The sequence below is a fragment of the Crocuta crocuta genome, unplaced genomic scaffold (assembly GCF_008692635.1).
Source record: "Crocuta crocuta isolate KB4526 unplaced genomic scaffold, BGI_CrCroc_1.0 scaffold248, whole genome shotgun sequence".
Lineage (NCBI taxonomy): Eukaryota > Metazoa > Chordata > Mammalia > Carnivora > Hyaenidae > Crocuta > Crocuta crocuta.
Window position 1 is genome coordinate 4815676 of NW_027532409.1, and position 25732 is coordinate 4841407.

Consider the following 25732-nt stretch of genomic DNA (forward strand, 5'->3'; position numbering starts at 1 on the left):
AGAGCCCGACACGGGGCTCGAACCCACGAACCGCGAGATCATGACCTGAGCTGAAGTCGGACAGTTAACCGACTGAGCCACCCAGGTGCCCCACTCATCTTCTTTTTTAATTGACGTGGAGGAGGAAGGGTCTCCACTGCAGAGAGAAAAATGAGGATGGTTGAGATTGACTTGAGAGCGTCCTAGGAAAAGAAGCAGATGGGGGATAGCTCTTCTGAGTGGAAATAGCCCCAAACTACTTGCATTTGGAACAGGAAGCAGTACTGAAGCGGCCTCAGTCCTGTGCGAATCAGAGCAGCACCGCGTGCCACCGTCTCCGTTTCCTGCCCGTTGTCTAACTGATGGCCACTCTTCGAGGGTGGGAGTGCAAGTGTGGTCTCACGGAACCACCTTCTGAGACCACACTTGCGCTCCCACCAGAAGGTCTGCAGAGAACCCAGCACGTGTTGTGGGAAACAGAGTTACAGAAACGCCGCTGTTTCACGTGCGTTGACCCAGTACCGCTGTGAGGGCAAGAGCGAGCAGTTCAGTCACTGCCTAGGACCACTGAGCAGTTGGCCAGTGGCTCAGAGCAGCACAAATAGGGTGGCTCTGAAGGTAAGGAGGAGTCCACGCCACGTACCTCAGCACTTAGACATGTGCCACATCATGCATGCAGGGCTGCCGGCTCGTTTCTGTGGCCGCGTAGGATTGTGCTGTGCCGCTGCGTGCTATTTAAGCAGTCTTTTCTTGGTGGAGATTTTGGTGGTTTCCTGTCTTATGCCACCACAAAAAAAAATGCTGCAGTGAATATTTTCATCGGACATTTTGAGTATATCAGTAGGGTTAATTCCTGGGAGGAGAACTGGCTTGAGGACAGCACATTTAATCTGTTTTTCTTTTTTTTTTTTTTTAAGTAATGTGTATACTCAGAGTGGGGCTTGAACTCACAACCCTGAGATCAAGAGTCACACACTCCACTGACTCAGGCAGCCAGGTACCCCACATTTAAGTTTCGTACGGAGAGTTTCAAATTGCTGTCCAAAGAGGTTGCCCTAGTTTAAGAGTGAGGTTGAGCTTCCTTTCATATGTTTACAAGCCATTTGTGAGCAAAGAATTTGGCACTGGCCTACTGTAGAAATAATCTTTGCAGCGCATCTGCTTTGAGTATTGTCAGTGCTGGGTCCTGATTTTAACTTGTTGGGAATGCAGTCCCTTGGAGGGTACTAGGGCTTGACACATCTGGGGCTGGGGCACTGAAGAAATGGCATGACTCATCCCTACGTATGGGAACCTCTAGATCTTGGATTGAAGGCTCTTCTGTGTTTGCCCTCTGCCACTCCCACTAGCCTGGCCCTGGCATCTCCCATCTGTCGTTGCTCCGTCTCTGTGCACATGCTCCTTGACGGAAAGGAGATTAGCAGGTGCTAAAGGTTATGGGAGGTATTTTTCCTGCTGTCTGTAAAAGGTGGGTGAAAATTCACACTGGGGTTTTTTTGTTTCTTTCAGTGTTAAGAGCCGTTTTTGAAATGAAGCCCTAGGGGAACCCCAGTATACAAGCATAGTTGAAATCAGAGCTGCTGGGTTAGAGAGGGTTTAGAAGTCCTGAGTCCACCGCCTTTAGCGTGCCGTCTTCGGGGCCCTCCCTGTTGTGGCCCTAAGACATTTCTGCAGAGCCCCAGGGCTCCTCAGGGCACAGCTTGAAAACCACTGGTTCAGTTCACGTTTAAGGCTTATTCTGTGGTGACGCGTCAGAAGTAGTGGAGCCTCCCTGAAGAAGGAAAAGCTTTGGAGAGACCGTGCCGGCCTTTTACATCAGAAATACAGATGCGAGGGGCTGTGTCCCTTCTGAGGCCCTGTAGAGCCTGTGTTCTGCTACTGAGTAGTGCATCTTCTACTCAGAATCTTGTCACTTGCATGTATTCTCCAGTCTAGCATATTTTTTCATCCGGCATATATTCTGAGCACCTACTCCATGCTGGGCATATTGGATACCGGTGGTGATGCATGGAGCATAGAGTCTAGTGGGAGATTCAGACACTAAACAGTACACTTGAGATAAATGTAATTGCAAAGCATGAGGAGTTGATATGGAAGGAAAGAAGATAGTGCTATATAAGAGCCTGTAAGGGACCTAAATTGAATTGGGAAGTCCAGGGATGGCTTTACTGGGCAAGTGCTACATGTATTGAGATGTGAAAGGCGAGCTGGAATTAGCCAGATGAGATGTAGTGGGGAAAGTATTCCAGACAGCGAGAACAGCATGTGCAGAACATTCTAGGGCAGGAAGACACCTGCCACATCGGAGGAATGGGAAAGTGCCCAGTTAATGGGCAGCTGGGAGTGGTTGGAAGATGAGGTTTTGGAGAAACAGAGGGACTAGACCACGTGGGGCCACACAGGCTGTGGCAGAGAGCTTGTTCTGCTTATTGGGTAACAATGCCTATTTATTGTCCCTGACCACGGTGATTGTTGTAACACTTTACCTACAGCCCAGTGGTTCCCGGACACAGGTGATCTCAGGCGACTCCAAGAGCAAAGTGCAGGGGTGGAGGGAAGTCATCTGAGCCAGAGACCAGCAACTCCTGAGAAAGGACTCGAGATTACCACCACAGCGGAAGACTTGGAGCAGTTTTTGCTGAGCTACCTCAGAGAAAAGGATGTGGCAGATGGAAATGTCTCAGATTTTGATAATGAAGAAGGTAACTATTTATTTTGACTTAGCCGTTTTTTTTTTTCTTTTCTTTTTGAAGCAGATTATTATAAGAATAAAATACCATTACAGGAAGCTTGGGAGTCAGAAAAGTCCCTCAGCCTCACCATGCTCAACATAAGCATCCTCATTTTCTGTGTGTGCGATCTTCTCCCGTTCTTTTGTGTCGCAAACCTATTTTTATGTGGTTATGGCCACAGTTTTCAATGCGTTCTACCCTTTTTGCAGTTAGTTATATAATCAGCAACTCTCCACGTTGCTATAGAGTTTTCATAATTAATGTTTTAATAGCTGCTACTAAGTATCCATCCCCCTGTGACCAGTTCGGGTTGCTTCCAGCTTTTCTCTCTAACAGCTGCAGTGGATGATTCTGTGCACGTGACCTTTTCCCTTTTATTTTTTTGCATAGTTCTTTATAAATCCCAGAAGTGGGATTTCTGGGTCAAGGATATGAACATTATTTTATGCTTGCCAAATTGCCTTCCCAGAAAGGTTGTGTCAATTTCTACCTTCCGTTCAGTGGGACGGGATTAACACTGGCTGTACCACAACCTTGCCGACGTTGGCCATTCCTCGTTTCACTTCTTGCTAAGTTAATAGGTGAAAAATGGTTCTTGTTATTTTGCTCTGCATTTCTTGGATTGCAGGCAAGGTTGACCATCTTCCTATCTGCTTCTTTCCTAACAGTTTTTTTCTTCTGCCCGTTGTCTGTTCATATGCTTTGTCTATTTATTTATTGGTGGGAGGAGATCGCAGTGTTTTTCTTAGCTATTTATACGATAAAGGAGAAGGGAGTTCAGGCTAGTTGAAGCTCTGGCTTGTTGTTTTATTCACAAGCTCAATCTGGAGCTTCAGGTCACGGAAGGATTAATAAATTGTTAGAATCTCCTCTGCAAATATAAAATGCCAACTCATAATGAGCTTGGTGGTCTCAGAACTATCCTAAATCGAACTGAGTCCCAAATTAGTTTGTTAGGTTGAAACTGAGCAGAGTTCTTTTTCCTTTTTGGTGACCTCTACTCTGAGACTGGTCAACTGAAGCCAGTAATTCCAGGATAACAAGAAATTAGTAGTTCAATGCAACTAACTACAGCAAATTCCTTCCAAACAGCAGAGAAGCATCACAGGCCCCCGATAATGATTTATACAGAATTGAGTCATTGCCTTCCCTGAGGGCAGTTTTCTGATCAGAAGTCTATTATCAGGCCTTTTCTTCTTGGTTTTATTTCTTAAGCCGACCCAGTCTTTCTTTTCCCAACCTGCATCCCATACCCAACCCCAGAAACCCCGGAGAAGAGGAGGCATCATGATCCCTCGTAATCCGGATTTGCCATTCTTGCTTGAAATTCTAGCATTGTCTGTGAATCCATTCTTTCACGATTAGGATCTTCTGGTTCTAGTTGATGTTGGCTAGGAGCAGACTGAATGAATCAACCTTTCTCTCAGTAACGGAAAAATCCACATCCCTCAAATAACATTCTGCAGTAGGTGAATTTCAAACAACAAATCCTCCTCTGGGAAGAAAAGCACAGCCTTATCATTCTTATAATTATCATTTGTCAAGTACACACCAAACACTTGGCATTATAAAGAATGTCTGGACTGATGTTGGTTTGACATGTGTTTTTTGTTTTAGCCACAATGAAAGCACCTCGCGTATCTGAGGTCCCTTTCTCCAAGAAACCCAAGCACTCTACAAATGCTTTTTCATTTATCTTTGCAGCATCTGGTAAAGACAGTGTGGCCTGTACTATAAGATTCTATTTTTTCCGGCAGAGGAAACTGAAATGGGGAAGAGTGAGGGAACAATGTTCAGCTCAGTGGACATGAGCGCAGCTAGTGGGGGCTTGGGCAGGGGAAGCTAGGGGCTGTAAGTAGATGAAGGAAACATTTCCTGGACAGGGATTTTGGCCTGGGTTTCATGCAACTCCCAAGTCTTTTTTGTTGTTTTAATTTACAAATATATGCCTACCGCATGCAACACAGCACTCTAGGCAGTGAAAGAATGATAATAGCTGGTGACATTCATCTTATTTAACTCTCTCAACAAGCAAATGAGGTGTGCATGCTTTGTACCTTTTTTCCAGATGAAGTGATGCAGGATGAGGGGGTTGCTAGCTAACAGGTGTGTAGGCAGGACTCGAACTGACCTCCTTTGACCAGACCCCCTCCCCATGTATGACACCAAGCTGCCCTGCTATTATCTCTCGTGCAGCATCAGTAAGGCCTGATCTTGGCCATCAAAAGGCCTTAACAGGCTGGTGGAAGACACTCGAGTCCTTTAGTCAAAGAATGAACCAAGAGGAAAGAAAGAGTAAAGGGCAGAGCAAGGCCAGCCGAGGAGCTACCCAGCCTCAAGGCTCCAAATTAGAATGTTGCTCTCTTGTGTTTTTATTTTAAATATTTATTAACGGAAATTTAGAAAAGAGCGAAGGCTTTGGAAAAAATTTGAAATGCTATATGATCTCACGACCCCATCTCTCTTAGTATTTCATTGTACTTCCTGCTATGCAAAAATTTATATAATAATGCTCCCACTGTGTATGCAATTTTATATACTGCTTTTCTCTTTTTAGCACAGTATTTTTTTCCTAAACATATTCCCTGGTTGTTACACGACCAGGTAAACACAAATTTGGGGACCCTTGTGATATGTCATTGTATGGATGTACCTCCCTTGAGCGGCCATGGAGGGGTTCCCCCGTGCCGCCCCCCCCCCCCCCCCAGTTTTTAATTAGTATAGTCAATTCTGTGGTGAATATCTTGACTCATAGCTTGACCCGCATATACGTGCTTTCCTTGGAGTCAGTTCCTAGACGTTTTCCCTTGTGAATGCCGTTCCCATGCCTGAGGTGGGGAGAGTCAGTCAATGCGGGGCGTCTCTCGTAAAACACTGTCCCTGGTTGTGCTTTCTTTCCAGAGGAGCAGTCAGACCCTCCCAAAGTGGACGAGGGTGACACTGGTCCTGATGTCGAGCCGCCACTGCCAGTGCAGGTCCAAATAGCCACAGATGTGATGGAGCGCTGCATCCACTTGTTGTCAGATAAAAGTCTGAAAATCCGCTTGAAGGTCAGTGAGCAGCCCGTTCCCTGCGTTTGCAGCAGCAGGACTCAGGTTTGGTCTGGTTGGCAGTGACCGCACGGCTGACCAAGAGGCCGCCCTTATCTCCTGGTCCACGTGTGGTGGCCAAGAGGTGGCCTCAGGAAGAACTTATCTGTGAGATGACAGCCTTACGTCCTTCCTTATCAGCTCAGATGCCTAAAGGGAGCCAAGTCCCCTTTCTGGAATTAGAAACCACAAAGTATTGGACAGTCGTGGAATCTCCAAGGGAAAGGAAGTCATACGCTTTGGAAGGGATATCATTTTCTGGAATGACTTGATGTGGGATGCAGGTTTTAATCCTTGGACGTGGCCATTCTTCCAGCTTGACTCCGGCTTCTATCTGTTTCCATTTCCGTTTCACACTTCTTAGTCTTAAATCCTTGTTTGCTTTGCTGGCAGTGTCCCAAGCAGCATCCCCGTCAGCAAGGACTTAAAGTGTGCAGTACCAAACCAGGACGGTGGGGCGTGTGCGGGTGGGGACAGGGCTTTCAGAACCACCTGGGAGAAGATCTCACAGCCATGGGAAGACAACAGAGCCCGGCCCGGCCCTTCCCCATCCCCTAGCAGGCCTGAGAAACAGCTGCCTCAGTGGGTTCCTGTTGGCAATGAGAGCACATTGCGCTGCTTGGGGCGGTGGGTGAGGAAACCCTGATTCAGGATTATCTCAGATTCGTTTTATTTCCCCAGAGACACTTCTTAGCATTCATCTCTTGTCCCATTCAGCAGGTACTCTTGGAGTGCCTACTGTATGCAAGGCTTTATTTTAGATGTCTGGGGGATACATTAGCAAAGCGTCTTCCCTTTCACGGAGGCTTTGTAGCAGCTGTATCCACACCGTAGTTGTTGGAATCAGACCCACATACCTGAGTTCATGTCCTGGCTCTCCCTGTGCAACCTTGAAAAAGTTAATTCACCTTTTTAAGTCTCCATCTCTTCTGTAAAATGGATGTGATGGTATCTATCTCACTGAGTCGTTGAATATAAATAGGAAAGAGTGGCCTCACACACACATTCATTCACTGAATGTTTATTGAGGCCCGCTGTAGGTCAGGCAGAGGGGGTGTGGAAGCATATGACACCAGCATCCACGTCTTCATGGAGCTGCCTGTCTCTGGTGGCGAAGGAGGCAGTACACACACACATACACCTATGAGGTGAGGGCATCTCTGAAGCTAATGGGCAGTTTCTGTGATAGGAAACAGTAATTCACCCATCCAGTGGATGTGCATTAGGAGCCTGCTCTGTACCAAACCCTGTTGAATAAGACACAGCTTATACCCTGATTTTGACCAGGTCATCGGGGAAGACCTTTCCTGCCATGGTGATAGTTGAGCCAAGGCTTAAAGGCTGAGATAGAGCCAAACTTCCAAGGGGCAAAGTCTGGGAGATTAACATTCCCAGAAGGAAGGAGGAAACGTAGATCTTAGAATCCATGACTCCCGACCTAACTTGCCCAGTTGGTGACGGAACTCATGCTCAGAGCCAGTAATGGCAGCGCCGTTGGCCGGTTACGCTGCTGTCCACTGCACACCGAGGCTCCTCTCACCCTCCTGCCTGCCTGCTCCCCCTGCAGGGCAGGGCCTCTTTTGTTCTTTGTTTCTGTTCCAGCGTCAGCGTGACCAGCACAGAGTGGACACCAGCAGGGTTCACCACTCCATGTTGGCCGGCCTCCCTCTGTCTTACTCAGACGTGCTCCTTCCCGTGTTCTGGAGGGCTGGCCCGTCTCAGGGAGGAAGGCCCACACTGGTCATCATCGTGACCCCTGCCAGCGGCACGGAGGCAGGCCAGTGGTCTTCAGTGCGCTCTGAGCTGTGGGAGATCAGGAAACCTTTTTAGGGAAGGCAAAAAATCCAGTTTACATGTAGGCGACCGCGAGCCTCTCTCCTGAAGTGGACTTGTATCTTGGCTGCCTGCTTGGCCTCTCCATTTAGAAGAAAGAGAACGTGACCTCACCCAGCTTCTCAGCGTGCTCCCTCCCCGGCTCCTGCCTCACCCAGAGCCACCTGCACCTGCTCAGTTGCCAAGCCAGACCCCATCAGCCCCTTGGGGCAGATTCCTCTCTTTGTTGCCCCCGTATGGCGTCTGTCAGGAGCTCCAGCCATCTCAGAACAGACCTCAAGGCCTTTCGCTCCTTTGGCACCACCCTGTGCTACATCCCTGTCCTCCTCTCAGGGGCCTGCTGGCCTCTCTCCCCCTCCGCAGTCCCCTCCCCACCCCGTAGCCAGAATGACCTTTTTAAAACATGAATCGAATCCAGGCACCTTCCTGCTTAACCCATTCTGATGGCTCCCCACCATACTTAGTACCAAATAAGAAATTCTTAACGTGACACCTTCACAGTCCAGCCCCCTCCTACCCCGCCGTCTTGCTGCATGGGGCCCTGCCTTAGTTTCCTAAGCCCTACAAGCCCTCCCTCCTCGGGGTCTTCCTCATTGGCTCTTTCCACCTCTAGGAACTTCTAGGAATGCTCTTCCTCCTCTGCGGAGATCACGTCCTCTCTTCTTTCAGGTGTTGGATGTGCTGGATTTGTGTGTGGTAGTTCTGCAGTCCCACAAGAACCAGCTCCTTCCCTTGGTTCATCGGGCCTGGCCCCCACTCGTGCACCGACTCACAAATGACGACCCCCTGGCAGTGCTCAGAGCCTTCAAGGTACGGTGCTGCTGCCCCACCCCTGTCAGTCGTGGGGGCGGGGGCAGGGTTAGCACAGCTCCTGGCGGTGTCTTTGCGGATGGTTCTTTTTATCATGATTGCAAGGTTATGTACCTTGAAGAGAATACAGCAAAATAAGAAAAGCACAAAGAAGAAAGTAAAAGTCAGTCTTATTTTGAATTTGAAGCAGAGGGAAGTAGGAGATGGAAAGGGCTGCCGGTATTTATGGAGCTCCCAACGTGTGCCTGGCATGTCCTCCCACACAAACTCCTCTCCCTACAACAGCTTGGCGAGGTAGCCACTACTCTCCCAGTTTTTGACACAGGAGGAAATAAGCTCAGAGAAGTTAGAGGATTTTCTCAGGATCACGCAGCTAGGAAGTGATAAAACTCAAATCTGTGAGTTTGTGCCCACATTCTTTGCACCACACTGGAGTCCAGGGGAAGGGGCCTACGTTCTACAGTGGGCATCCTCTGCCATCCAGTGACTTGGGGCAAAGCCCAGGACCACTCGTTTTCAAGTTGGCCTCAGGACCATGCATTCTGCCTTCCGCACAGTATAGTTGTCAGGGAGAAAATGGGACTATTTCGTGAAATGCTTTGGAAAGTTAAAAGCCATATATGTATGTCAGGTGTTACTCTCTTGGCTTTGTCTTATATCAGCACACCTATTTTGGCTTATTTATTTATATCTTTCCTTATTCCGACAAGCACTTAGGGCGACCTACAGAGAGATATTTATCAGGGCAAGCTAACATAAATTAGGAGCAGGTGTGTGAGATGAGGCCAGGAGAAAGGATGCGTAGGGACATAGCAGGAAGCCAGAAATGCAGCTAGTACGCTTGGCGAAAGTATTTTGGTTTTCTGTAAGATTCTCCAGTGTATTCTAGACCAAAATATTAGCTTACATTTAAAACATACAAAATTGTCAAAGTTGTATATTTTTTTCTAAAGCCAAATATTCAAAATCACACACAGACACATACACAGAAAGGGGAGGAGGGAGGTTGAGGGAAGGAGGGAGGCCTTGCTACATCTTCTTCGGATGTGCTGCTTTCCTTTGTAGAAATTAGTAGGTAATCCAAAATAACGGCAAGCGTAGGAAAAGAGGAAAATATACACATGCTGGGTGTGCTCTGAGGATGCTCTTCCACTCCCAGACACCTTGATGGCATCTGGGGTCTGTAACGGCTCGTGCAGGCCAGCTAAGGGACCTGAAATAAGGGCCTTATTCTCTGCAGAGGCGGCAAACACTCTCTGTGCTGGTTATGCCTTGCTTACCAATTTTTAAAGAAATTCCTATTATCCCGTATATTCAGCCTTGTGCAGCAGGGCAAAACGTTTCAATATGTTCTGCTAGAGAAAGTTTAAAATGAGGCGTGCAAAGAAACTGCCTGTCGTGGAAGACGGGACAAGGGTAATGTACATAGGAGATGGTGCGGTGGGATGGGAAGGGCCCCGGTGTGGCCCTGGCCCCTGGGTTCCTGCCACGACTCAGCTGCAGGGCCTCGGACACCACTGTTCTCCCGGTGCCAGCGCACAGCAGCTGGCCTCACTGCTTGTGTTTGCTCAGCTAGCTAGAGTTCAGAGCACAAGTCTGTTCTCAAGGCATGTTAGGAAGAGTCAAGAGATGATCTATGTGAACTGCTTTAAGCTTTTTTTTTTTTAACCAAAAAAGGGAGGAAAATCAAGGTATTAATCATACTATTCATCCAACCCAACCATTCCTTTGACTCATTCCCCGTGTAATCTGTATTTATGGATAGAAGCAGCCATGCCTTGGGAGCAGAGACCTCCGAATTCATAACTGTCAGAATCACAAACCATGGGCAAGGAATTAACAGCAGTAATTCTATTTTTTTTTTTTCCAAGAAGAAATTGAATCACCAGACATTCCCTAGCTCTCTGCTGCCGTGGCGATGTGCATTCACCACATTGGGGGCTGTTTCTGCAGGTCTTGGGGACCCTGGGAGGCAAGTGTGGCGATTTCCTACGGAGCCGGTTCTGCAAAGACGTCCTGCCGAAGCTGGCCGGCTCCCTCGTCAGCCAGGCTCCTGTCAGTGCCAGGGCTGGGCCGATTTACTCCCACACGCTGGCCTTCAAGCTGCAGCTGGCCGTGCTGCAGGGCCTGGGCCCTCTCTGCGAGAGCCTGGACCTGGGTGGGTACCCGCCTCTCCCCCAGCGACACGCGCCCCACATTGTTGTGCTCCGCTCCTGGTCGCGCTCCCCGCTCTCCTTTTGCGTGCACATCCTTCAGTCTCACTTTGGCCCCATGTCCCTCCTCCTCCCCCCCATCTTGGTAGAGATCCCAGGCCATCTCGCCTGGCCGCTCCAGTTCCACCAGACAGCAGTTGGTTACTGCTTGTCCCGAATGAAGTCTGAGGGCCGATGCCTGTTTTGTTTCTCCTCTCCGCAGGTGAGGGTGACCTGAATAAAGTGGCTGATGCCTGCTTGATTTACCTCAGCGCCAAACAGCCCGTGAAATTACAAGAGGCTGCCAGGAGGTACGTCTGCTTGATCACCCGCATCTCTTTACGTTTGCTCTAAATTATAGATGATTTGCTAATGGCGAGCAGAGGCAAGCCGTTCTCTGTGCGTTTCTCGCCTCGCTCCTCTTGCCAGGTTAAGATGGTTTCTTTAACTGGGCCAACTCTAGAGATGGTATTTTTACTAGATGCATTTCTCTCTGCAAGTAACCTTTTCCACTGCTGCAGTGTCAGGCATTGTCAAAGGGGCAAAAAGCAGAGAGACGGTGTGCTGGAGGGGCCATAGCGCTCTCCTGGTGGAGAGAGGTCTGCTCCGAGGCCCTCCTCCAGTGACCAGCTGACCCTGGCACCTCTCTGGACCTCGGCTCCTTTGTCTGCACAGCACAAGCGTTAGGTTACCGATCTGACTCCACGGAGCATCTTCACAGCCGTCAGGTGTTCTAAACCCTTGCACGCTGCGTACAAGATGGGGTGTGTGCAAAAGACACATATGTTCCTTTTCCAGGTAGAGTCCACCACATCCATCTGACTGTGATAGGAGTCTGGGAACCAGGAAATAGTAAGAACCACTTGACTAATGGTTTAAAGGGCCTTTTCTGGCCCAAAAATTATGTGATTGTAATTTCCAAGAGTTTTGCTTGTTTGAAAATAGCTGTGCCGCCTCCAGTGGGAGATGCTGTGTCTCGTTCCTTGAGTCCCAAAGGGTGTTTCTCAGAAGCTAAAACTGAGCACATCACCAGTCCCCAAATGTACCATGGCCCCCTCTCCCCACCTCCCCATCCACTGGAAGAAAGGGGCCGGAGTGGACTTGCCATCTCCTGGGTGTCTGCAGTGAGAACAAAATCTGGCCTCTCTGGCCTGGCACTGTGTATTACCCTGGGCCCTGCAGCTCCGTGGCCCAGAGCAAATAAACAATCCCTCCCACTTCTCAGGCTTCTAGAAACGTGTTTCTGAGCTTCCTTGGTGGGGTAGGAGTCATCTCATTCCGCAAAGGGCTGCAAGGCTGCTCAGACTGTGAAATGAGGAAGGCTACTTGCTCCCTTATAAACCTTGCACTCTCTGGGAGTGATGGAAATATCCTTTTGAATTGATTTATTGTCCTTTGCAATTTTTTGCTCTCGATTTCCCCAGTTCCCTTTTTTCTTTCTGTCACTTCCCCATCACTTCCCCTAGGCCCAGAATCAGTCATGGTTTCTGGAGCACAAGGGCGCATCCCAACCAGCTTCTTATCCTCAGACATTCTTGTTCCTTAAAGAACCAACTTAGGGTGAAAATAGTCTCCCCCCACCCCCCGGCAGTGTCCCTAAAGCTAATGGTGCTGACTTCAGGCACAACTCAAGAACGTAAGAAATTCATCCTGAAGTAAATCCTTCTGCGAGCCTGTTACAACCAAGAGTCACAGCAATCTGACTTGCACATTCTCTGCTCCGTTCTACTTTTCCTACACCTACCCCATACCTATTCTTCAAGTTTAGACCCATCAAACAGGCTAATATTCACAATTCATTATCTTTTCATTTCTAATTTTCTTTTGTGCCGCTAAAAGCAATTAAACCTGGAATTGGACCTTGCTGAATCTTGAGTTGGTATTCAAGGTGCCTCTGGAGGAGGAAAATGCAGCCAGACCACTTGACTGCAGCGCCTTTGTTTGCTCTACTGCATTCCATTCGGGGTTGAGTCAGATGACCTCCCTCTTGCCAGGCTGGTTGGGGGGAGGAAGTGCAAGGTTGATTGGTTCACAAACACATCATCTGCAAACTTATTTTGAAGTCAGGGGAAAAAACCAGCACTGTCCTTGATCAGGAGCTGATGTGGCATCTTGATTCAGAAATTAATAAGCTCTCTAAGTGGGAAAAGAAGGCTGAGATGATGGGAAACCTGGTCTCTTTGTGAGAGTCCTTACTGAATCAGGGAGAGAGGCGGTGGTGGGGGGTGGCACTGACACACTCATACCTGCAGGGACCGATGAACCAGGTCCCCCAGCTCAGCAAGTGGCCCTATCTTCCATTCAGTTGTCTGTCCTTCATTTTCCTCTTCCCTTGCACCCTCCATCCATTCCGCAAGGGAAGCCCGTCCACCTAACTTGCAGAGTTTCTCTTCCGACTATCTACGCGTCTTCACCTCCGAGCCGCCAGGCCAGGCCACCCTCTTCTCTTATCTGAACAATTGCAGAAGCTTCCTTGCCAGGCCCCCTGCCCACTCCTGCCCCTCTGTATCCCCACGCGGCAGGCACTGACCCCCGCCACCCACTCAGGGGAGAAGGGAAGGCCGTTGTGTTTGTTGTCAGGCCCCAAGGGGAAGCCCTGTAGCCAGAGGGTAACAGAAACCCAGGCCTCAGCTTAGTGTTCAGAAGAACCAGGAAAAGCCGGAGCTGTCCACAGATGCCCCGACGCCTGGCTTCCTTAGAGCCAGTGAGATTCTGACGCGGGCTGGGTGACCAGCCTCATTTGGAAGTGGCCCCTCTGTCTGGCAGGGCTGGTGAGGAAACAATTGAGGGCCGGTGGCTGCTCTGAAAGGAGATGGGTGAGCAGCCATATTAGGGGTGGAAGAATTTTCCTTCTACTAGGTTCTTTTGCTGGTCTCATACTTGATGTAGGACAGAATAATGGGAGAAAGACACATTTTTTTAAAAAATTTCATCCAGAAGGGAGCCTTATAAAAATGTGAGACCCAAGGTCAAGTGGGGCAGTTGAAGCTTCTTTGCCATCCTGAGAAATGGCCCAGGGGCCGGGGCTTCCCCAGGGGAGCAGGGTGGTTCACAGGCCCTAAGAAGAGCAGGTGTTTGGCAATTGGGTGTTTGCCCTGCGGTACACACGGGTTATTCATATGAAAAGTGACTTCTGGTAATAGTTCTCTTTCTGGGCCAGGCTCCCTATTCAGATTCTTTTAGGTGGTTAACGGAGAAGTAAAAGTTTTTCTTGAATCTGCTGGGTCTTGATTGCCTTCAGTCCTAAGTCAGTCAACCCACACCCCAAAATGGCACATTTTGGGGCAGCCTTCACATGTCTGTGGGTCCAGCAGGTCAGGGCTGGGGCGTCTGAGGAGGGGCCTCCCTAGCGTTGGCATGGAGACAGACTTAGCAGTTCCTGAAAGTTCCTCTTGTGTGCGTTATGGTTAGCTTTTTCCTCCCTCCTGTTTGCTTCTCCTGGCTCCAGAGAATGACCAAGCCTGTGTTTGCTTTTTTAATTTGTCATATTAAATAGAGCCTTTGTGGCAGGCTTTTACATCCAGGCTGTAAACTCTAGAAATGGAAATTGATCAGGGGGTGGTTGATATAACCAAGGCTGTAAATGCTAAGAACAGAAATGCCATTCCAGTTTAATGCTTTTATCTAGCGAATGTGCCTTGTAAGGAGGAGCATAAATCTTGCAACTTGGGGGAGGGGCGGGTGGGGGGTAGGGGAAAGGTAGANAGTTAAATAACTTCAGTGGGTAACAAGTGAGCAAAATCCTGTTTGGGGTGTCGGAGGAGGGGTCAGCTTACTACAAGTTGTAAACAGGGCAGTGTCCCTGAGGGGAAGCGATAGATTACAGATAACAGGTCCTTGCCCCCGCCCCCACCACGGCAGAGGCCGACTCAACTGATTTAAATTCCCGAGTAGCCCCGGAAGCCTCTGAGATCTCTCCCGGCATGCAGTGGGCCTCCACAGTTCTGTGCCTCTCTGACCATGGAGCTTTTCCTTCCCATACATGAAAGGAATCTGAGATGAGAGCACATACCCCAAATTTCTCTGTTTTTCCTTAAAGCCTGTACATGCTGTCAGCCTGATTCAACTCAACTCCGTTAAAACCACACTCCTCGGGCCTCTCTCTGAGCGTCCTCTGAGGCTCCCTGTCTTTTGCAGGGAGGACTCAAATCATCCAATAAGCCTTCTGCCCTGGGGTGAACAGGAACAATGCCTGTTTTGAAAAAGATGAAGTCCATCTCACCATGGAAGATGAGTGCTTTTAGGCCACTTGGTCCTCACCCCCCAGTCCTGCCTCCACCCACCAACCCCAGGACCCAGGTGGGGATGTGGGGGGCCAGCAGGTAGTGACTGGCAGGCACACCTTCTGGTACAGGCACCGAATGCCGCAGTCCTCTGTGTGGTGGTGGTCAGGGAGGGGTGCTGTGGGTGGGGGTCTCCCCCAGCCGCTCCCCCTGCATAGCCATTGTATATGACGGCCCCGGGCACCAGCCTTGGAGGCGGACACACCTAGGTTCACATCTTACTGACTCTGGGACTTTGAGCGAATGACTTGGTTTCCTTGTGCCTCATTTCCCTCCCGTGTAAAGTAAGGGCGGTGACAACACCTTCCTCCCAGGGCCACTGTGCACAGGAGCTGACATTTACATGTGAGGGAGACTGCTCAGCGAGTTCTGTCATCCCACTGACCAGCTGAGGAGCTGCCGCGTACCAGGCACTGTTCTGGGCCCTGACACTAGAGGAGAGGCAGAGAGAGGCGGCCTCTGCGCTTACAGGGCTTGTGTGCTGGGGTATGTTTGTGTGTGTACGCATGCCTACGTGGGGCACGCATAAACACACCAAACATATGACACATTGTATGTGCGTTCTGTACATTCGGGCATGGTGTTTCCTGTTGTAAGTCTGCTTCATCTTTACTGAACTCTGAAGAGAGTTTATTACCCCAGAGTGGTCTTTTCATGTTAATTGTGCCACGTCCCTCTGGCACCCTCTGCGTGAGAAGTCAGGACCAGGTTTCAAGGTTCATTTACTGGCTGACTTCCCTGCTTTCTTTCTGGCAGTAGGATCCCAGCCCTTCAAAGAAGCAGCCGGTGCCTTCAAACCCTGGACAAACACAGCCTGGCACAGGCTCGTTCATTTCATCCCCGTCAGAGCCCAGCTCCTCCCTTTACCCACACATGGGCCTATTATATTTGAACAGATCAGGAGCCACCGAGGTGATCCGTTAGTTCAGCTGAGCTTGAAATTAGCACATCCCCTTAAGTGTTGTGGGCAGTTCATTTGAGCTTGGGCTGCAGAGCTGTTTCCCCCTTGGATGGCACCCAGCATGGAAATGAGGGCATCCCCAATATTCTTCCTTTTGACACTTGATTAATAGTTAACAAATCCAGACCCAAGCAGTTAGCTTTCCTAATATCCATCTTTTGACGGGCATTGCTGCTTTTCTTTTCCAGGCTCATTGTTCTAAAAATACACTCAGATCTGAAGCGGTTCACTGTGCATATATAGGCCTGATCTCCTGGTGTCAAAGATAAGAGACATCTGCCACGCAGATTATAAACAAAGTGGATTGCTGGGTTTCAGATCTGAAGGCGGGGACCTCCATGCTACTTCAATGAAATGCTGCCAGTCCTTTCCCTGCTTCCTTGGCGTTGTTACGTGATTGATGATTTACCGGGGTCAACCATCTTGCCACCCGGTGGGAAAGGCAGGTGTGGGGCGTGCCTGCGCGTGTGCACACCAGCCGCCCTGGGTTGGGAACCGGGATCATCTGCAGAGTAGATCTCACATACCAGCTTCCCTAGCAAACCAGAGGGAAGCTATTTCATCACTTCACAGGGCCCGTAGTCTGTCCTGAGCACCGGAGAGGCTCGTGTGAATGTCACGATCTCAGTACTGAGTAAAGTAGCCAGGAAAATGGTCTTGGTTATCTTACTATATGTGTGTTTATTCACAAAAAATTTTTTATTAACAAGCCAAGTGTGCCGTGTCGAAAGTTGAAAGATTGCAGAGGTGAATGCTGAGTTAGAGTGAGCCTCGTGCTGCTGCTATGTAGCAGCGTCGCCTTGGGTGAGTCACGTCACTTCTCTAGGTCTCTCCTCCCTCACCTACGAGACTAGGGCGGGGGTGTCTGTTACCTTCCACCCAGGCACGTTATCGCCAGGATTCAGTAAACTCGTGCATATTATATTCTTGAGCACAGAATATCAGCACATGGGAGAAAATAAGTAGTGGTTATTAGCCTTATTTAAACTTCTTCCTGATTCCGAAAAAGACCAAGGGTGTTTTACCAATTGAGTGTATGCAACAACAACAACAACAATAATAATAATAATAAAAGGAAAAGCACAAGGTGACGCCAGGGCTGAGGGTCACATAGAAAGCGCACACCTGGAGCTCTGCGCCCCAGCTGGGGATGAGCCTGAAATGTGCTTCTCTTCCAACAGACCGAGCAAGAGGGAAGTGCCTATGTTGTGTGACTTCCAGGCATCCCTGAAATAAGAAAAGAGGGCTTTGTAGAAAGAAGCACAGCTTTCCTTAGTCCTGGACCCTAAGAAAATTTCTCCATGGGTCATCTTAGAAGAACACTGAGTACTGTTGTGACTAATATCTCTAACGCCCTTGCAGTGAGTACACAAGTACACTTCCTAGAGCTGTTTCTTCCCTGCATCCATCAGCAGAGGCTGCTGGCTTAGCGCCAAAGTGTAGGTTCCAGGAAAATAGTCGGGGGGGGGTGGCTGTGGGGAGGGGAACAAAATAGGTAGTCTGCTACAAAAATGTCTTTATCCTTCAGGTTTGCATGTTCGGGGGGGGGTGTGGGGTGCTGAGGAGCAGGGAACACCACATGTGGCCTGAGTCAGACCCCTCGGTGCTCTGGCACAGGGCCGCTTGGAAATCTGCACACCCAGCAGCAGCGCCATAGCTGGGGGGGGACGGGGGGGCCCAGGCCTACAGGGAGCCTGGAGGCAAGAGAGGTGGCCAGATGGAAGGGGCTGCTTTTAAATCCTGCCCCAGTGGGATTTAAGCCCTTCTAGGTTCTGCCTTAGTTTTGAATTGTCTGTAACAGATTGGTCCTCTCAGTGCCATATCTTTTTAAATATGCACAAAGCCATGGAGTCATTCCACTGCATTTACGATACTTTGTCTTGTGGTACTTTGGGGGTACGATTAGCATTGTAAGCTTCTACTGGTGTTTATGGTTTTAAACCCCGTCTCCGTTGCATTTAAATATTTTGATTATCGGTCTCTGTGTGAGTATGCGAGATGGAGTTAGATCGATAGATGAATGCTTCTGAACAGGTAAATATAGTTAAGTCTAACGAGTACATATAGCTGCAGAGGTAATTGGTAGTATTTATTTGGAGAGTAAATCGTTGCTCCAAGTCATAATCCTCCATTTCCAACATTTAGAAACAAAAAAACGACCTCCTCGCAGGAGAAGATAGCTAAATTGAATAGCAAGAAAGGACAGGCTTGAAATACTGGTTAACCAATGAACCGAGACCCATTAGAGTAAATTACCGAGATGGAAACATCACCCCACTGCTTGTTGGCTAGGACACGTCAACACCCTGAGCGTCCATTTGTTTAAAAGGAAACACGCAGCCTCATTTGTAGCATCAGCATGTACTGCGTCCTGGGAGAAGAGGTGGCCCGAGAAGAAAAGGTGCGGGCGGGGCTTCTGGCAGCCAGGGAGTGGCCGGGAAGCTAGGATGACTTCGTGGGTGTGCCAGCTCTCCGCGAGCGAGTTTATTTTCTGATTGCGTTTAGTCCTGGCCGTGTAAAGACAGCCTGTATCCTGTTCCTAAGGAGATATCCCTGAATAGCTTCTTCAGAAGCCCAAAATAAATAAATAAACAGATCACAAAGCCACAAGTTCTTTACCACTGGCACTTATGCAGACAGCTCATGAGAGCATTTTATAAATCCAGAAAGAGACAAGGAGCAGCAGATCCCTCAAGCAAGTAATTGACAGAGAAAGAATAGCCTGTCGCCCAGGAGGGCTGGGAGCTCCGCAGTTCAGTTACGGTTTATTTAGCTCTGCCGGACCTCGATTGGCTGGCGGCTTTCTAGAGCTTCTTTAGAGCAGATGTTGTCCAGACTGAGCGTATGCCCTGTAAAGTGTGTGTCTGCAGCAGAGGGCTTTCTTTGGGGGGTTGCCACGTTTGGTGGCAGTAAGAGGCCATGACCCGTTGTCTGTGCTCGAGGACCACCATGGGGCGCTGGGGCTGGCAGGAGCCATAGAACCGATGTTGACAGAGAAGCAGCTTGCCCGTGCCCTCCTCGAGCCCTTCCCCTGCTCCACCCCACGCGGGGCGCCTAGTGTAGCCCTCTCCACAGTACACCATAGGCCTCTGTGCTTAGTCCGTTCTCCCTGCCACATGGGGAGTCCCGAGGCCAGAGCCTTTGCCCATCCATCTTTGTATCCCAGGCACCCAGTCCAATGCCTGTGCTGGAGCAGGTGCCGGGAGACGTCTGGTAAACCACAAGGAGATGGGCCCCAGCCCCCGCTGCCCAGATTCTGATAGCACATTTCCTATGTCCCCAGGCCGCCTCTCCCCCTGCTTTGTCACTTGGAGCTGTCCGCTATTGATCATAAAGGAATGAGCCGCTTCTGTTGGTTTGGTGTCTGGAGTTTATTAGGTACTTGCTGATGCCCGTCAATTGTAGATAGGGCTGGAGTGCGGGGAAATGGCTGCCTGCATGAAGCGAAATTCAATAAAACTGCATTTTAAGTGAAAAATCAGTATAAACACCAGGCTTCTTTGCCATGGAAACAGAGGTTGCTTAGAAACTGCCTAACGGCAAGTTCTAAATTTTTTAAAGTCAAGTTATCATTTAAGCTACACGGCCCTACAGGTTATTGAGAGATAATCACTCGCCTCAGGACACTCGGAGGCATGAGGCACAGCTGAGTGCCTCCCGAAACTCTGGGGACCAGATAATCTCTTGATAACTGTGCTCCCTGGAGCCACTGATTTGGGCCTAGGGGAAGGAGAAGGAAATTTTTGTTCAGGACTTAAACGGTGTACATATATTTTTTTAAGTGTTTCTCTCTGGGTTTGAAAAAACACGGAGCTGGCCATTTGGCATGTTCAGCAGCCATCTCTGCCACATCTCACGATGTATTGGGAACATTTTCCAGGCACTTACCCCAGTCGCTTCAAAGCAGCACTTACCCCAGTCGCTTCAAAGCAGAGGTCCTGTCTTTGTCTTCTGGCTTTGGATTGTGCAAAAGGACCTTTAAGGTCTTCAGCTTTTGGCTCTTCACTTCCTGGGAGCCCCTCTCCCCAGCTCAGGACAGGCAAGAACCGGCCCCAGGACAAAGTGGGTCCAGAGTTTGGAGCGAAGCTGGGCCACTGAGCTCCCAGACAAGAGCTGCTGGATCTCCGCTCGCCTCCCAGGGCCTTAACGTGAGCAAAGTTCAGGTTAAGAACGTGTCAGCGTTTAGAGTTCAGCAGGCTGCATGTCTTTGGCCGAGCAAGCGCACGGCTACACCTGCTAGCACCTGGCTGCACAGCGTGGCTCTCGCTCCCCACCCCAGGCGCGGAGAGCAAAGAATATTGCATTCGCTTCTTCCTGAAAATAACGGGCAAAATTAGAACACTGTCGGCTGAGAACTGGGACCCCCACCAAGTCAGTAGGAAGGAAATTACGAGTGAAACAAAAGACAAATGTTTTGCCCTTTTCAGAGTGTCTGAGAAGTTTCCGTGGTGTGGCGGTGCTGCAAGGTTGGTAGTGATAATTATTCCTTAGACACACACATACTCTCTGGAAGGAACAGTGTTTTCATTATATACTTCAAAGTGTTTTCCTGCCCCTCATCTCCTTAGAGCCTCGCAACTGACCTGTGATGGGGAGTGGGGGCTGTGATCATCTTCCTTTGGAGAAAGAGGAAACAGGTTCACGGAGGCAAAATAACTTGCTCCAAGCCACAGAGGCAGGAGAGGGGACTTGTATTGCTGCCTGCCATTCGGGGGAGTCTACCCATTTAAGAGCTAAGAAAAGAGACCCAAAATAATTCTTCCAAGAAGTTGGCTTTTACTTAGTAAAAGAAAGTGAACTTCGTACACACGTTTCCTTTGCCTCCCTATTAGCATTTTATTTACGAGTTCTCACAGGGTCAGGTTAAGCATCTGACTTTGGCTCAGGTCACGATCTCGTGGTTCGTGAGTTGGAGCCCCACGTCAGGTTCTCTGCCATCAATGCAGAACCCACTTTGGATCCTCTGTCCCCATCTCTTTCTGTCCCTCCCCTGCTCGGCCTCTTTCTCTCTCTCAAAATAAATAATAAACTTAAAAAAAAAAAAGGGGGGGTCTTCACAAGGGCAAAGAGAGTGCTTCTTTCTTTGTCCTCTCCTGCCAGAGAATACAACATCTCCATTTAGCATGTTGAAAAGGACTCAGAATGAACATCACAACGCCTTTGTGCCACATACGTCAGAGCCAGGCCAGGGCACCACTTTGCTGGGCGTTGCCCAGATCAAAATACCCCTTAGTGTGCTGTGCTGTAGCTTGAGAGATTGTTCTAGTCCTGGAAGGGGAAAAAAATCATAGGAAACCTTTTGCTTTCTGACAGTCTTTGGCACCAGGGAAAATCGTCAACTGTGTCACATGTAAATAGAAATCAGCTTCCCATTTTTGGTGTGGTTTTTTTTTTCCCATAATTTCCCGTGCCACTCTAATTATCAAAGATATTTTTGTTTTTAAACAAAAATTGTCTCCCACGCAGGCCCCATCTCCTTTCTGCGGTGAAGTGGAAACAATGAATTAGAATATTCTAATCACTTCTCCAGCAACCACTGCTGATATTGTAAGCACAAGATTATCCTAAGTAAAGAAAACTTAAATTGTTTAGGCACAAACCAGACCAAAAAAAATGTTCAAAGGGCCCCCTCCCATCTGCCTACCTTGCCTCCTTAGCACATGTCTTTTAAACCCGAGGAAGGAAGCAAAACTGGCTTCCCCAGAGTAAAACCCAGATCCCCTGAGGGCACAGGTTTTTCAGATTAACAAAATTAAAAACAGAATTTAGCTCTATTTGGCAAGCATTTAAGTTCCTATTTGATGCCCAGCAGTATGGGAAAGGCTCCTAGGAATGGTCATCAAGAATAAAATGTGATCCATCAAATACATACTGTCTACCCTATGACTTGGTAGATAGGGATCGCATGGGCTAGACGCTGTGTAGGGCTGGATCTATGTTTTCTCATTTAATTTTTTTTTAATTTTTAAATTTCTTTATTTTTTTTATAGTTTATTTATTTTTGAGAGACAGTGCAAGTGGGGAAGGAACAGAGAGAGAGGGAGACACAGAATCTGAAACAGGCTCCAGGCTCTGAGCTGTCAGCACAGAGCCTGATGCGGGGCTCGAACCCATGAACCATGAGATCATGACCTGAGCCGAAGTCGGACGCTTAACTGACTGAGCCACCCAGGCGCCCCTTAAATTTATTTCTGAGAGAGAGAGCGTGAGCAGGGGAGGGTCAGAGAGAGAGAGACACACACAGAATCTGAAGCAGGCTCCAGGCTCTGGGCTGTCAGCACAGAGCCCGATGCGGGGCTCGAACCCACGAACCATGAGATCATGACCTGAGCTGAAGTCAGATGCTTAACTGACTGAGCCACCCAGGCGCCCCTGTGTTTTCTCATTTAAACCTCAGCAAAATCCTGAATGAAGTACCTCCCCAAGTTATGGAAGCAAGGCATTTAGAGACTGAGGGCAAGACAAGTTGAAAAATCTCCCACGACCACATAGCAGTGCCGTCTGCAACGTGAATCCTATTGGTAATGTTCCCTAGTGCTTCCTTGGAGGTGAGCAGCTGACCCCTCCTTCAGATCCTTTTACAGAATGTAATTTTCCAGAGAGATATGTCCTCTTAAGTATTAGTGTACAGTGTAATAAACCACTTACTAAATATAAGAACCTGTTGGCTGAAGTATTTGTTGAGAGTATTTGCGGTCCCAGGTGCCCAGGGTATAGCAGGGAACGCAGCAGACATGGCCACTGCCCTCAGGGGGCTGTACTGTGAGGAAGGGAGATGGTCAGTGGATAGTAAGTGCTGGGAAGGGTATCCTGAAAGAGAAAAGTAGGGCACAACCACCTAAACAAAATGGTCCTGGAAGGTCAGCCTCTCTGAGCACGTGGTGTGTGAACTGAGATTGGGAGCGGGTGGCAAACAGGGAGCTGCCCAGCTCAGGAGGACCTCCTCCTTCCCGAGATGGAAAAGCCAGACTCAGAAGCACCGCGTCAGCCAGGTGGGTGAAATTTATACTTGGACTGGCCCGTGCAGTGGCCCTGGGCACGTGGTTGATCATTCAGAAATGGGATATGAGGAGATACGAGGCAAGGGTTGTGACCCCGAAGTTCAGCCTAAGTTGAAGAGCCTCACCCTTGGTTGGCATATGGTGTTAGGTGGCCCTGGGCCCCTCAGCTCTGTCCCTGTCATGTGTAGGGCACTAGTGCTCTGCCTCTGCCAAAGGTCACAGGGCCGAGCTCAGTCAGTTCCTGCCTCAGGAAAAGCACTAGATCAGATCCCTTTATGAGTATGTCCAGAACACCAAGAATCCTTGGCTCTTGGTGGCCAGAAGAGGTCAGCCACCCAGTTCGGCAGCAGGCTGGGGGCCTACGATGAGCATCTGGCGACGCAGGAGTGGGGGTGGGCCCTGTGAGCTTGGCTTGAGGGGTGGGCCCTGTCCATTTCTTTGAAAACGTCTGCTTGACATCCCAGAACTTAAGTGGATTCTTTGCCAGGAGCTTGTTTGATGTCAATATTGTTCTGCTCAGACTAATTACTTTTCTTCTCTGTATCAATGGATATGAAACTATACACTCAGGGACCATCCTCATGGCCCTGTCTTACGAACTGGAGTGGTTTTGCCATGTTCTTCGAAGGGATTTGATATCGTCATCAGTTTCGTGTCGCATAGCCCAAGAAGCAGCCTCTCTGGTAGAACGCCANTCCACAGTGTTTTCCTCCACTTGATGAAGGTGGACCCGGACTCCACCTGGTTTCTCCTGAACGAACTTTACTGCCCAGAGCCGTTCACACCTCCCCACCCCAGGCTCCACCCCGTGCAGCTGCAGGGGACTGCAGGACAGGGCAACCCCTATGCGGCCAATGTGCTCCGCCTGCTCCAGAAGCTTCAGTGACCCCCACACACCTGGATACGGCAGCCTCCCCAGGCCCCACACATGGCCCTGACCCCACCCTGGCCAGAGGCGGCGGCGCAGCAGCAGAGAAGACTACAAAGGTGGATTAGACAGCCGATCGATTTATAAATTGATCGATCACACAACTGCTTAGAAATTGGATTGAAGGAAAGTAGCTGACTGTTATTTATTTATATTTCATACCTGGTGTTTTCAAATGACATTGTCTGGCAGCTCTAAGGGCTTAACTCCTTCGAGTACCATCCCCGAGGCCCCAGCTGCCTCCTAGGCCATCCCCACCACATCCCCCCACATCGGAGAGCCTCAGGACACGTGGAGGGGGGCTTCTGGCATGCACCGGTGTGTCCCCTGGGCTCCTGCCGACCATGTGGAAGTGCCACACATCCAAGTCTTCAGAGCACAGCCCTGCATCACAGATACGTGCGCGCCCTCTCCAACAATGAGCTGGAGCCAACTCCTTGTACCTAACCTGTTATTTGGAAGGAAATGAAATAAAGGCACTTCTCAGATGAAAAGTATGATCAAGAGCTCACTTTAAAGTTTGTTATTTAAATTGGGCGATTTCTAAGAAACAAGTTTATGTTCTTGAATGGATAACAAGAGCCGTGGTATAAAATCCAAGCAGCACAAAACAGAAACAGTGGGAAGTCAGTGTCCCCTCCTTGTTCCCCAGACCTCCGGTTTCCCTCTCCAAAGACAAACACTCTTGACAGTTTTTTGGACACCTGCTCAATAAAAGATTGATTGTTTTTTACTATTTATTATAGTATACAGCAAGCCCCATGTACTCTGCACATGGCCAGCCTTCTTTCATTGCTACCCTGTCCTGTTTACCTCCACAGCCTGCCCAGTCCCTGGAGTATTTTGAAGCACATCCCAGGTGTCTTATCCAAATCATTTTTTTTTTAAGTTATTTTTGAGAGAGAGAGACAGAGTGCACATGGGGGATGGGCAGTGAGAGGGAAAGAGAGAAAGGATCCCGAGCAGGGTCCTCGCTATCAGTGCAGACAGAGCCTGACGAGGGGCTTGAACTCACCAACGCTGAGATCATGACCTGAGCTGAAGTCAAGAGTTGGATGCCTAACCATCTGAGCCAGTTGGGTGCCCCCAACCTTTTTTTTTTTTTTTTTAAGTACACAACCCCAGTATCCTCATCACACCTAAACAAATCAGCCGTGGCCCTTTTCATGTTGTATGCAGTTCAGTGTTTACATTTCCCCAGCGCGTTGAATCAGGATCCAAATAAGGTGTATACATTACTGTTATCTGTATGTCCCTTCATAAATCCCTTTTAGTTTATAGATTCCCTCTCCACCTCTCTCTTCTTCTCCCAGTAAGTTTCTGTTGAGGAAACAAGGTCATTTATCCTACAGCATTTCCCACAGTCTGGATTTACTGATTACATCCCCGTGGGGGTCATTCCACAGGCTTCTCCTGTCACCTGTATTTCCTGTAAATGGGAAGGCAGAACAGGAGGCGCGATCCAGTGTGATTGTTTTTGTTTTTGTTTTTGGCAACACTCCTCCATAAGTGGGGTTATTTACTTCCATCGGGAGGTGTGTCGTATCTGATCTCTTACGAGACTGGCAGTCATTAGTGGTCCTCGCCCGATCCTCTCACTCATGCGGGAATGCACAGTAGTGCTGTTCGGTCCCACCACGCCGGCTTGCTTTTAACTAGAGTACTTGTGTAAAGGGAACCTTCCCTTCATCCACCATGCAGTAACCTTGAGGGAGTTCATGTAGAAAAGGCAGGATAAATACTTGATTTTTTTTTAGCTGAGGGATTTAAAACACAGATTATGTAAATTTAGGTACACAGCCACAGACAGACACACACACGCACACACAAATGTGCTGGAGGATCCTACGAATGATGAATGCTTCCTCACCAGATGCCTGGTGAGACACCATCTAGATAACTCCTCCAGGGATGCAGATAATCC

The 25732-nt window shown here is 49.0% G+C and overlaps 1 protein-coding gene across 2 annotated transcripts in view; it reads left to right on the forward strand.

Moving 5' to 3' along the window:
* TTI1 (TELO2 interacting protein 1) overlaps positions 1-24305 on the forward strand; it is a 45778-nt gene extending 21473 nt beyond the window's left edge. The window contains exons 3-8 of one of the 2 annotated variants that reach the window (XM_077778841.1): positions 2472-2681; positions 5613-5761; positions 8303-8443; positions 10397-10601; positions 10859-10946; positions 23583-24305. In XM_077778841.1, coding sequence (XP_077634967.1) covers positions 2472-2681; positions 5613-5761; positions 8303-8443; positions 10397-10601; positions 10859-10946; positions 23583-23766 — 977 coding nt within the window. In that variant the 3' untranslated portion in view covers positions 23767-24305. Of the gene's footprint in view, positions 1-2471; positions 2682-5612; positions 5762-8302; positions 8444-10396; positions 10602-10858; positions 10947-11433; positions 11832-23582 lie in introns of those variants that run through there. The other variant, XM_077778842.1, reaches the window with a different exon arrangement.
* The last annotated feature ends 1427 nt before the right edge of the window (positions 24306-25732 follow it).